General features: G+C 45.4%; 1 protein-coding gene across 1 annotated transcript in view; it reads left to right on the top strand.

The window, feature by feature from the left end:
* The first annotated feature begins 206 nt into the window (after positions 1-206).
* Positions 207-13786, top strand: part of IGDCC4 (immunoglobulin superfamily DCC subclass member 4) — a 705186-nt gene continuing 691606 nt past the window's right edge. The window contains exon 1 of the mRNA XM_078684077.1: positions 207-489. Within this exon, the coding sequence (XP_078540203.1) occupies positions 432-489 (58 nt within the window). The 5' untranslated portion in view covers positions 207-431. The remainder of the gene's footprint in view (positions 490-13786) is intronic.

The raw sequence follows: 13786 nt of genomic DNA on the forward strand, positions 1-13786 counted from the left end.
ATCCAGAAATCATAACATTCAGGGCACTCAAGGCAGGGGGTGCATTCCCTAAATTACCATAACAGGGAGTTTTCCGCTCCAATATGCGGATTTTAAATGTGCTGATGTTTTAAGTTTGGAATAATGAAGAAACAATCAAAGATGATTTCTAAAAAGAAACAGTGCTCTAGCAAGCCAGCAGGTGGCGCTGGGGTCCCTTTCATCACTCAGGCCTTGCTGCTGCTGCAGCAGCCTCGCCACCCGTTCTGGGGGCTTCGTCCACAACAGCAGCTAGGTCCGCGTACGGCCTGCGAGTGGGGCGGCCCCCACCCATCTGAGCCTAGACTGCTCCGGGGGACTTCACACACAAGATGGCCCCCGAGAAGAGGCAGCTCCCGCCAGCGCCGGGCACCCTTGACCTGTGACACCCTGGAGGTTCCTGGGGGGCTCTTATGGAGGGCCCTTGGCTCCTGTGCTTTTGCCTTATCTGCGCTTGCTGGCTCCTGACAGGTAAGTGTTTGCCGCCCTGCTTTCCAGCTCGTGGGAGGTGTTTTCTTCAGGGGAAGAGGACCCCCACCCTCATGTCACTATGCGTTGGGAAGAGAGGGTACATTCAACGCACACGGCACACGCTGCCTCGAACGCATCTGCAGTGGTGTGTTTTTTCTTTGTCTTCATCTTGTAAATAAAACGGGATACATTTAAACGCGATACCGTGAGAATGAGATTTCAGACACCACCACATGTAAAACATGCTGCACAATTGTAAAAAGCTTTCCTGTGTATGGATATGGTTTAAGGGTAGTTGTGAAACTTGAGATAAAGCAACCAAGATTTTTGGGGGGAGGTAGGGGTCCATCTCGTGGGGATTCTCCGGAAGGGATTTCCCCCATTTAGAAGGGGCCAGGGAGAAAAAATGTCAACTGTTAATGTGTTTCTACAAGGACTCAAATGCGAGTCTGCGTTTGTTCGCCTTCAAATGCTGGTGTGTGTGTCCTTTGTATGTGTAGAACTTTGTATGCCCGTTTTTAACCAGGGGGCGTGTCTGTGTTGTTGTGTGCACCTCTGTCTCTAGACGCGTCTGTGGGTGTGTTACTTTGCATGCCCGTTAGACGTCCAGCAGATGTTTGTAAAGTGGAGGGGGTTGCTCTGAATTGTGAAAGAGGGGCAGAGTCTGTCTGTCCCGCCTCATTTTTTGTCGGGATGGCGTGGAGGAGGAGTCAATACCGGGAGCATCTCTTCTGATGAGAGGTGGAACCCTTGCTGCGGATTCTTGGGCATAGATGGACTGTGGATAAGGGGGTCCTGTCTTAATATTGATTTCAGACGGAATCACATGGGTGTCCATTGGTGAAACGGGCTCCAGAGAATGATGATGCATCTCGGGTTTTGCGTGGGAGTGGAATTCGTTCCATATGGTTGAAGGTGTAATGTGTTTGGTGGGCGTGCTCGCTAAGTTTTGCATATCTGTTAGTCTCGGTGAAGACAGAGGCTCAGGTTCTTTATACTTTAGCAATGCATGTGTGCGCGTGGACATACTGACAAGGAAATGTAAAGACGGTGCAAGTGAATAGCTGCCAATTTTCCCACGTCCATGCTCGAGTGGTTTTTCTTTCTAAACTGGGACTTATAGTCCCAGTTTTACAATGGGACTAACAAGACTACAAGCCCCAGAATGCAAATTAAAAACATGGACTGGAGAAGCTAGTTAAGCGTTGTCCTGGGAAACGAGACAATGCTGCGAGTCTACCAGTTTGAGGAGAACGTATTGCATGCCACAAGGTGGCGTGAGGGGTGTTTGTCTATTTATGCAAAGTGCAAGAGGTCCAAAAAGCATGTGTTTTGTAACCCTACGTGTGTCGGGGGGAGGGACGTGTGAGCCTGGATGGCTTGCGTAAGCGTACGCTTGTGTTCATGGAGTGTGGTGGTAACTGCATGAAGTTTGCGTGTGAGCTGGTGTCTGGAGCCTGGTCTCCTGCTGGTTTCGTCACTTGGGTAGTTTCTGATGCTGAGATACCTGTCAGTTTATAGTTTGGAAAGAACGAGGCCATGGACCGCGTGGTGTCTTCTACTACATGAATGCAGCGTGTGAGAATCCGCCTTTTCACCGCAGAATTCATTCTTGATTGTTTTGCTTAATCAAAACCGTATTAAAAATACTTATAACATTACACATAATTGATATTACATAAATACATTGATGAGGTCATAACTACCACAATTCAGATATCAAGATGGTCCATAAAATCACCCATGTACAGCAAATTCAAGGAAAAATACAATCAATAAAGTGCAATAATGCCATCATACAACCATACTCGCCTATGCATCGGCCACAATCAAAGAAAGGTTCGTTTTGACCGATAAATACAGCAATGTTCCAGTTCTATCTTAAAGTGATCAGTGCAGGTTTAAATCGGTATTATATACCGAAAGTTTTCTTTGACATACCGAATCGTTTTGATTTAAATTGCACAGTCTTTAGGTGTATTGGCTACAATAAGTGTTGAATTTTGACCAATACAATACAGCAATGTCCACGTAAAATCAATTCAAGCGAAAATACATCAATAACTGCAATATCCCTTTATTCAACCGTACACATCAATAGTTGATCGGTCATAATAAGAGGTTCGTGTTGACCAATAAATACCGAAATATCCATGTTCTACCTTTAAAATGATCAATGCATTAAAATTAGTATGTTGTACTGGAGCAATGTCCTTGTTTTACCTTAGTGATCAGTGCAGATTCAAATCGGTATCTTGTACTGGAGATTGTCTTTGGCTTACATGATCATTCCCTTTTATGTTGTATGGCAATTTTATGTATCCACAGAAATTTCATCAACTTGAAATTTGAAGGTACTCCAGATCAGGGCTTTGTATTATTGCTGACCTGCATGTTCGTATGCCCCTATCAATAAAACTCTTTTTGATTAGCGTGACACATGTTTGTTTTAAAGTGGGGCATTTACAGATCAGTTGTATAAAGTTTTCCTTTTCAGATCCACATAGCCTGCTTGTTGTGAGGCCACTATATTTACAGGACGGTTCGTCAGCCAAAAATGGTAACTGGCCAAATCGAATAGCAGTGAAACTTCTCTTTATTGGAACAGAGTTTTAGTATGGTCCTGGTCTCATCCTGTCGTTTTTGAGGACCTTTCAGGCGTGTGTTGTATTAGTTAGCTTTATCGATGTGTAGAGATATTTATGAAGTCTAGATAGAGGGTCCTTTTTCAAGGCTGACCACATGACGTTATTTAGAGGGTTGTCTTACTTCGATCTAATTTTATACCAGGGTTTTATTGCATTGTATCTTTTCCCCAGTACCTGGTGCCTTTTTAACTCGTTTCTCAGCCCTGATGCTTGCAAGCATTTTGTCAAATGTTTTCCAATTGAGGACTGTCTCTTCAGCATGGATTGGCCTGGTCAGGATAAGTTCAGAAGGAAGTCCTAAGAGAGATTATCTTGTATTAACCCCACAGGACTAAATCCATTGTTCTTGTACATTTCTTAACCCCTCATCATCCTGAAATAATTCTACACAACCCCCCTCCATTTCCCATTGTTTTCCACTTTAGCTGCACCCTGATCTGACTGACTGACTGAATTATTTATTGAGGGCACTTATGCCGAGGCGTCTTGGCGCTGTAGAAGGAGGATAAACGGAGCTGCCTGTTCTCGCTGGCCCTCATGGTTGGGGGTTCGATCTTTGTGTATGTTGACAACACTCACATATGTTCCTCTTCAATACCACCAGTGGTCCATCTGTATTATGTTTCCACCTAACCCTTGACTGTTGATACACCAACTTACTCAAACGTTACCTACGTAGAATAGAGGGGGGATTCACAGCCCCCTCTCTCCCCTTCCTCCAACTATGGATAAATGAACTCTGGTTATCTTTAGTGCACAACAGCCCTTTGTCAACTCCATTTGTGAGCGATAGTGTGTGTGTTGTCAATCAGATCCTCATGCTGGCCACTCAAATTAATGATGCCTTTTGTGAGCCGTTCTGTTATTCACTTGGAAATACTGAGGAACCCTCATCCTTTTACACCCTGTCCCCTATATGTAGCAGGATTGCATCCATTTCCTCTAGGTTAAACAACTGTGTCTTGGTGAATCCACCATGCTTCTGAAATAGATATACTTATACAATGTAGCAGTTTGGAAAATTGTGTGATGGAGGACAAAGAGATTTCAGCTCTGATTTCCCGTCCTTATTGTGCCTGAAATGTAGTGGCGATGTTGTTGGGGCCTAGGACATTCTAGAACCCCCATTTTCCTTTTTTTTAGGTCTCACCTAGGACAGAGCTTGCGCTGTTTGATACCAATTATTATCTCAAAGTGGCCTTAGAGCCCACCCATTTCTTATAATTGATTGGTTTCATCGTCTCTCTAATTTGCTTGCTTCTTAATTGTCAGTTTAAATAGGCTTTCCTTTCTCTTCTTGTGTTTCTCCATCCCATGGAGCTTGGATGAATTACTTCTGTCCTACCGCTTTTCAATTGTCAGTTGCTATTTTTTTAGGTCTCGCCTCTCAATGCGCATGCGCATTGAGCGAGACTCTAGGGGCTTAAACAAGGTTTACCTAGACTGGCGATTTGATGCTGTGCCCGTGCGCTTTTAGGTCAATGCGCAAGCGCATTGACCTAAAATGCGCGTGTACATCATCAAATCGCCATCTGTTCCCCAGCAGCACTCCTCCCACTCCTTTGAAGTGAAGCTTCACTTCAAAGGCCCCTGCTGCTTCACACTCGCTGCTCTCCCCGCTCCGCCCCGTGTCGCATTTCTCCTCCCCCCCTCCCCACAGCAATGCCCTCCGTCTTGTTTTCTCTGTCCCGCTCTCCCCGCTCCGCCCGTGTCGCATTTCTCCTCCCCCCCTCCCCACAGCAATGCCCTCCGTCTTGTATTAAATTAGGTCATCTTAGCTGGTGGCTGGAGCCTTCAAAGCCCTCTCCTGCCACTGGCCTTTCCTTGGGCCCTGTTCTCAGAAAGAACAAAAAAATTCTAAGATTCCTAAAAGCAGACAGGCCCCGACCTACGCTCCAGCGAGGCACCCCCTCTCTTTCGTGCATAATTTATACCCATGCTCACCAGCCACATTTTGAGCTCCTCTTCTCTCTCAACATATTTGAGTAAAACGCCTTCAGCGCCGTCGTCTCCTTTCTAAAATCGAAATGCACCATTTAACATCATTAATTACAGCGAGCACGCGGAAAAACACGTTTGAATTGCCATGTCTAATCGAGTTCATGGGTTTTATTCACTTACATTGTGTAGCTCTGAGACAGCCACTGCATGCATTTCTACTGGGGGGGGGGAGCCTTGTTTGTTTTGTTTGTCCTTTGAGACATTCCTGCAGCTGTTACTCCTCCAGTGAGACAAAGTCACTTCCTCCTTTCCTGTCCTCCCTGTTTCTTTCCCTGTGTCCACCCTCTGTCATGCTCCCTTCCTCCGCCCTCTCCTTCTTTCCCTCCCTCCCTAATCTAAACCCTCTCTTTTCCTTCCCTCCATTCTCTCTTCCATTCTACTCTTCCCTCAAATGTCTCTTTCCTCTATATACCAATTTATTTAATCCGTAGCTGTGTTCTCTTTTCCCCTTTCTCTTTTCATTCCCTCCACTGGTCTCTCCTCTTTTTCACCCGTTATTCTTCCTTTAAATCCTTTCTTTTCCAAATTCCTCCCTCCCTCCCTCACACTTCTCATCTCCCTCTAAGAATGCCCTGATCTACACCACCCTCCCTGCCCTGCTTCTCTCCATCGCATCCCTTCATCCCCCCCCTGCCCTCCCTCTCTCTCTCCTCCTCTCACACTGCCAGACTCCTGGCCACCGGTGCACTAAGATGCTCCCAGCCGAGCACTGGACCCAGTGGAGCCAGCCACATCCCATCCATCACTCTTATCAGTGGCCATGTGGCAGCTCGGTGGGCCCTGACACCACGAGGAGGGGTACCTGCGGGAGGTGGGGGGGTTGCAGGCGGGAGGGGGTTGGTGGAGACCGGGAGAGTAATTAAGGTGATAAGCAGCCATTACAAACAACAACAACTGTCCGGACTGGTAACTTCAAAGAAACGTTGCATAATGTATGTAGGCCAGGAATGTAAACAGTCAACGATACAATGCAATGCTATGCAATAATGCTTTATTGGCATTACCGAAGGTCCAAGGATTGCCAAAGCTATACATTAGAAAATGGCACCTCGCCGGGCGGTATGTGTGCGCGCGAGCCGCATCCTCGTCACACGCCTTGTGTCCGTTATTAATGGCTTCGCGCCAGCATTGCTTGAGGGCTGGAAACCCAGCCTGGAGCTTTGCATCACTTCTCGAGGTCCTTATTTGGAGCACAGTCTCCTGTTCCGAGGGGCACCTCTATGGGGGAAGCGCTTTCAGTCTGGAGCAACACACACACAACCCCCCCACACACACACAACCCCACACACACACACATACTCACACACACACATACCCACACACACACAACCACACACACCCCCCACACACACTGCCCACTCACACACTGCCTACTCACACACTGCCCACTCACACAAACCGCTCACACACTGCCTACTCACACATTGCCCACTCACACACTGCCCACTCACACAGACCACTTACACACTGCCCACTCACACACTGCCCACTCACACGCTGCCCACTCACACGCTGCCCACTCACATGCTGCCCACTCACCCGCTGCCCACTCACACGCTGCCCACTCACACACTGCCCACTCACACACTGCCCACTCACACACTGCCCACTCACACAATGCCCACTCACACACTGCCCACTCACACGCTGCCCACTCACACAGACCACCCACACACTGCCCCCTCACACACTGCCCCCTCACACACTGCCCCCTCACACACTGCCCCCTCACACACTGCCCCCTCACACACTGCCCCCTCACACACTGCCCCCTCACACACTGCCCCCTCACACACTGCCCCCTCACACATTGCCCCCTCTCCCCAACACAAACACGCAACCCCACACACACACAATCCCACACACACAATCCCACACACACAACCCCACCCACACAACCCCGCACACACACAACCCCACACACAACCACACACACACACACCAGGATAGCAAAACATAGCATAGCAAAACAAAACCTAGCATAACAAAACATAGCATAGCATAACAAAACATAGTATAGCATAACAAAACAAAACAGCATAGCACAACAAAACATAGCATATCATAACATAACAAAGCATAGCAAAACACAACTTAGCATAGTATAACAAAACATAGCATAACAAAAGACAACAAAACATAGCATAACATGACAAAGCATAGCATAGCATAACAAAACACAACAAAACATAGCATAACAAAACATAGCAAAACAAAGCATAGCATAACATAACAAAGCATAGCAAAACAAAACATAGTATAACAAAACATAGCATAATAAGACAACAAAACATAGCATAGCATAGCATAAAACACAACAAAACATAGCATAGCATAACAAAACATAGCATAACATAACAAAACATAGCATAAGAAAGCATAGCATAGCATAACAAAACATAGCAAAACACAACAAAACATAGCACAGCATAAAAAAACAACAAAACCTAGCATAGCATTACAAAGCATAGCAAAGCATAGTATAACAAAACAAAACATACGGCATAGCAAAACATAGCATAGCATAACAAAACACAACAAAACATAGCATAACAAAACAAAGCTTAGCATAGCATAACAAAACATAGCATAACAAAACAGCATAACAAAGCATAGCATAACAAAACATAGCATAACAAAACATAGCATTGCAAAACAAAGCGTAGCATAATAAAACACAACAAAACATAGCATAGCATAGCAAAACACAACAAAACATAGCATATCATAATAAAACACAACAAACCATAGCATAGCATAACAAAACAAAGCATAGGATAGCAAAACTAAACATAGCATAGCATAACAAAACAAAGCATAGGATAGCAAATCGTAGCATAGCATAGCAAAACATAGCATAGCATAACATAGCATAACAAAACAAAACATAGCATAACAAAACACAACACAACACAACACATAGCATAGCAAAACATATCAAAACACAACAAAACATAGTTTAGCTTAACAAAACATATCATAGCAAAACAAAACATATCATAGCATAGCAAAACATAGCATAGCCTACCAAACACAACAAAACATAGCAAAACATAGCATAGCAAAACAAAGCATAGCATAGCAAAACATAGCATAGCATAACAAAACATAGCATAGCATAACAAATCAAAGCATAGGATAGCAAAACATAGCATAGCATAACAAAACAAAACATAGGATAGCAAAACAAAACATAGCATAGCATACAGCATCACTCAGCACCACCACAGCATCACTCAGGGGCACCACAACATCACTATGCGCTACCACAGCATCACTCGTTTGCCACCACAACATCACTCAGCGCCACCGCAGCATCAATCTGTGCAACCATTCAACAACAACTGGTTCAAATATGTTCTCTCAATGTTTCAAGCTTTATTACAAATGTCACAAAAATATGTTAATATTTCACTTCTGTTCTTGGATTTTCGTCACATTAAAATACTCTGAACATAATCTTCACAAAAGTTATTTACAAAAGTTTAAGCTATTGCCATTATAAATTACAATAACTTTTATTTAAGTATTAATTATTAACAAAAAATAAAAGCCATTGTTATTTGTAATATCAATACATCAAAGTCACGTAAATACAACACATATTGCATTACAAATGCTATAGGTGTCACATTTGCGAAAGTTAAAACTATTGGCATTGTAAATGACTAAGCTAATAATTTAGCTATTTTCAAAACCAACACATAAATACAAAATTTGTCATTTACAATACCAATAGCTCAAACTTTCTTAACGCGAGACCTATTGCATTGCAAATGCTTGTCTTTTTGTGTAAGCACTCTACGAGAGTACATATGTATTCCAGCTGTATCTCCTATGTACTCCCACTTCAGTCTTTATTTCTCGCCCTCCCTCAGTTGCTGTTCTGGCTTCCTCCTTGCACACTTTCCCTTTTTTACTTCCGCACCACCCTTCATAGTCTGCGTGTTTCCTTAGCCTCTCTTGCCCACAGTCCTTAGTGTTTCTCCCATTCTGTGTTCGTTTTTCTCCCCCTTTGTCAGTTGCTGTTCTTGCTTCCTTCCTGCTCACTTTCCTTTTCCTACTTCACCACCACCCTTCACAATCCATGTGTTTCCCTAGTTTACCGACAGTTGTCCGCGTGTTTCCCTAGCACACCCTCTGTAGTCAGTGTGTTTCCCTAGCCCCTTGCCTATGCTCTGTAGTCTGTGCGGTTTGCAAGGCCCTTGGTCTGCATATTTTTCAACCCACCTTCCATCGTCCACGTGTTTCACCATCTCCACCCATCCACCCTCCATAGTCTGCGTGTTTCCCCAGACCCTCCCACCCACCCTCCGCAATCTGCGTTTTTCCCAGACCTTAACGGTTTACGTGTTTCCCCAGGCCCTCCCGCACATCCTCCATAGTCTGCTTGTTTCCCCAGCCCCTCCCGGTCCCCTCTCTAGTCTGCGTGTTTCCCCAACCCCTTTCACTTACCCTCCAGAGTCCACATGTTTCTCCAGCCCCTCCTGGTCCCCTCTGTAGTCTACGTGTTTCCTCATCCCCTACTTCACACCCTCCATTGTCCGTGTGTTTCCCTAACCCCTCCCACACACACCCTGTAGTCTGCGTTACTCCCCAACCCCTCCCGTTCCCCTCTGTAGTCTGCATATTTCCTACGCCCTCACACCCTCTGTAGTCTGCGTGTTTCCCCAGGCCCTCCCGCACATCCTCCATAGTCTGCGTGTTTCCCCAGCCCCTCCCGGTCCCCTCTCTAGTCTGCGTGTTTCCCCAACCCCTCTCACTTACCCTCCAGAGTCCACACGTTTCTCCAGCCCCTCCCGGTCCCCTCTGTAGTCTACGTGTTTCCTCACCCCTCCTTCACACCCTCCGTTGTCCGCGTGTTTCCCTAACCCCTCCCACACACACCCTGTAGTCTACGTTACTCCCCAACCCCTCCCGTTCCCCTCTTTAGTATGCATATTTCCTACGCCCTCACACCTTCCGTAGTCTGTGTGTTTCCTTGGCCCCTCCCACACACCCTCAGTAGTCTGCGTGTTTCCCTAGGCCCTCCCGCACACCCTCTGTAGTGTGCATGTTTCCCTAGCCCCTCCCGCACACCCTCTGTAGTCTGCATGTTTCCCTAGCACCTCCATCACACCCTCTGTAGTCTGCGCGTTTCCCTAGCCCCTCCATCACATCCTCTGTAGTCTGGGTGTTTCCCTAGCCCCTCCCACACACCCTCTAATGTGTGTGTGTGTGCTTCCCCATCCCTCCTGACTGTCCTTCATTGTCAATGTGTTTCGCCCTTCTCCTCCCGCCTGGCATGGCTCTAAGAGCCAGAAAAAAAACAATAATAGTGTGAATACCGAAAGAGAGAAGCAGTGATCTGTGTTGGTGAATCAGGTGTATGACACTCATATATGTTCTTTACTGCCTACAACTGAGTAAAGCCTCTGTGTTACCTTTTTGAAGGTAAACTATATGAGCATGCTCACCCATGACTGTGATGTAGTAATTTGTTTCACAGGTTCGGGACCTGGAGACCTGAATTAAAAATGTGTGTTTGCCACTTGACCAAATTGTGTGGTCCTAGGCAAATGATTTTTCTCCTATGCACTTTGGATACTGTACCTACATAATTTGGGAGCCGATAAAAGTGATTAGCACTCAAATTAAGAAAGAGAACATTGACCCTATATATATATATATATATATATATATATATATATATATATATATATATATATATATTGCAACAACAGCAAATTTATTTTCACAAAGACAGCGCACTCCTCTTGAAGTTATAATTTCAGTTTATTTGACCTGTTCTCTTCTTCCACCTACGGGTTTCGAACCAGAAGGTACTGTGATCAGGAACCGTCTGGTCGTAAACGCGTAGGTGGAAGAAGAGAACATGTCAAATAAACTGAAATTATAACTTCAAGAGGAGTGCGGTGTCTTTGTGAAAAGAAATTTGCTGTTGCAAGACATTGCGAGGCTGTCCTGACCTCGCCACCGGCACCAGCTTCTAGACGCTACCCCCGCAAAGGACGCTTTGCTGAGGACATATATATATATATATATATATATATATATATATATATATATATATATATATATATATATATATATACACACACACACACACCTCTTACCCTACAAATCCTTCGCACAAAGAAATATCACATGTATGCATACACTCAAAACACTCTCACATGATAAACATCCCCAAGGTGAGGGTTTGAAGGTCCATTGGTGTAAAATGTGGATTACAACTGAAAAAATGCATGGTTTGTGGTAAAGTGGGCGAGGTTTTAAATTCCATGATCTGAAGAACCATTTGCTCTTGAAGCTGAGTGGGGGAACCATTTGCTCTTGATTTTGAATCTAAGGGGGGGGGGTGTCAGTCTGATGCTTATTACTCATTTGATTTTACCCACTTACCCCCACCACATAAAAGGAGAAATATGTTGTTCTCACGTCCTCGCTCCTTAGGGGTGTCCTGGACTTCCTGGCAGAATCCCTGTTTTTCAGCATCTGTCCTGGCAAATTTCAGTAAATTCAGCTTGTGTACGGTTTTCGGAGTATCAACTGCACACAGGGAGGCACGTTTTTCATGTGTTGTAGTGCAGAATAAGTTTAGCAGCGCTTTGGAGAAAGCCATTTAGTTGACAAAGTATGGAGTTTAAGCGTTGCATTGCATCATTATTGTGGGTTCCGTGTTGCTGAGTACCCTCAATTAAGTCATTCTGTGCCCTACAGGTGATGTAACCCTTTTAGTTCTACTTCTGTGTTTGTTGAATGGTCAGCTTTTTGTTAGGTCGAACCTAGTGCAGCGCGCATACGCTGCTCTAGGAGATGACCTTTTGGAATCGGTCTGCACTTTTCCTCACACTCTTGCTTGTGGCGGCATCCACCTTGCGGGAGCGAGCAGCGGCGCGCAGGGGCCATCTGTTTCCAATTAGTGTGGCCACGCGCACTTGTTTATATTTCTCTACTTTCCCTTCTACTGCCTGTCTCACCCCCGCCCTCCCTCTCGGGCGCTGGGCCCCCGCCCTTTGGGCTGCACAACCATTTATTAATTACACTCAAAACAGGAGTGCGTGAAGGACATGGGATTCAGCTGCTAATAATCTCGCCCCTCCTTGGCCTGCCACTGTTTTCCTTGCCTGTCCATGCCGCACTCTGACATCTGTGGAGGCCCCGGTGTTTTTACAGCATCGGCAGAAAAACGCATTATCGCCTCATTCGCCTAGAATATGGCGCAGCTGCTCAGAGAGCAGCGCCAGCTGAGAGGGGACATGTGTGGCTCGAGACACTCCCTTGCGCCTGCACCGGGGCGGTCCTAGCACCTAAGTGAGGCTGGCCCGGAAGATAATTGATAGACTTCTAGGCATCCGTTGGATTGATTCCAGTCCTGCAGCGCCCTTAATATCTTGTAGCGGAACTTCAACCCGAGCTTCCCCAATTACAACAGAATTGAGGGTTAAATTTAATAAATGTAGATGCCTGCCTCATCTTTGCTGCTGCTGGTGAGGCGAGCAACGGGTCTTTAAGGCAAGAGGCTGCACTACGGAGAAATTCAGAGAAAGGTAAATCGGCGGGGGGAAAAATCATGCATTTTGCTGCTTGACTGGGTTTTATTAGATCTGAAATTAGCTCACTATTCCATGGAAAGTATCTGGCAATGGGTGGAAAAACGTTCCACTGGCTACACAAGCCAAGAAAGCTTGAGTGGCAGAAGTGGTAACCCTGCTAAAGTAGTGTTTTCCCGTGAGTGTTTTCGATTTCGCACTATTTTTCATTGCTATTATTTCGGTATGCCACTATTAGACGAGAGCTTTTGTGGGTGAACGCTTAATGCAAAGTGTTCACGTAACTGCTGACGACTTTTGGTCTTTAGGACCTCCTCAAAGAGCATTATGCTGAGAGTGTTAGCTTTTATGTGACTATAGGGTTCTATCTCTGTACTGGTCACGAGCAGCATCGAGTGGTTTAAAGGCCACATCATGCTGGCTTGGAAGGGAAATATCTTTCAAAATGGCAGCTACATTGCCATGTAAACAATTTCCTGTGTTTTGGGGGACGGGCCAAGTCAGACGATGGCATCGGCTGAGGGAGCTAGAGCGAAGCGAGACCTAGATTTTTTTTTAAAACACGATTACAGCCACGTTTGCCATCACATGTCAGAAGTATGTTATTGCATTACATGGAAATAATGTGGGGGAGGCTAGGCCTCGCAAAGGTATTTATGGTAATGAGGCCCTAAGGAACAGCTCTGGACCTTAAAAAATGACGTGCATCTCTAAAGCCACCTTCTAGTGTATGTTGTGGAGATGCTCACATTGTTCTTTTTTATGCCTTAAAATATACACTTTAATTTTTTTTGTTTAAAAAAAATGCTCTCACAGAGGTCAGGTAAGTGTGGACAGAACGAGGAATGGTACTGGTTTGTGAAGTGTTATGGGCAGTATCGATTAATACGATTTTGGGGTGTTTTTGTAATAGATGGGGGCCAGCTTTCTCCTCAGTATCTGCTAGATGGGCCTTCCCGGGGAGGGACAGCTGCTGTGGTAATTTACACTGCACACAACTGGGTTCTTTCACAGTTACAGCACACTTGGCACCAGGGTGGCCAAGTCCCGACCTGCCTGTGTTGCAGTATGGATAACCCCTTTGAGTGATGC

This window comes from Lissotriton helveticus, chromosome 3_1 (genome assembly GCF_964261635.1).
Source record: "Lissotriton helveticus chromosome 3_1, aLisHel1.1, whole genome shotgun sequence".
Classification (NCBI taxonomy): Eukaryota; Metazoa; Chordata; class Amphibia; order Caudata; family Salamandridae; genus Lissotriton; species Lissotriton helveticus.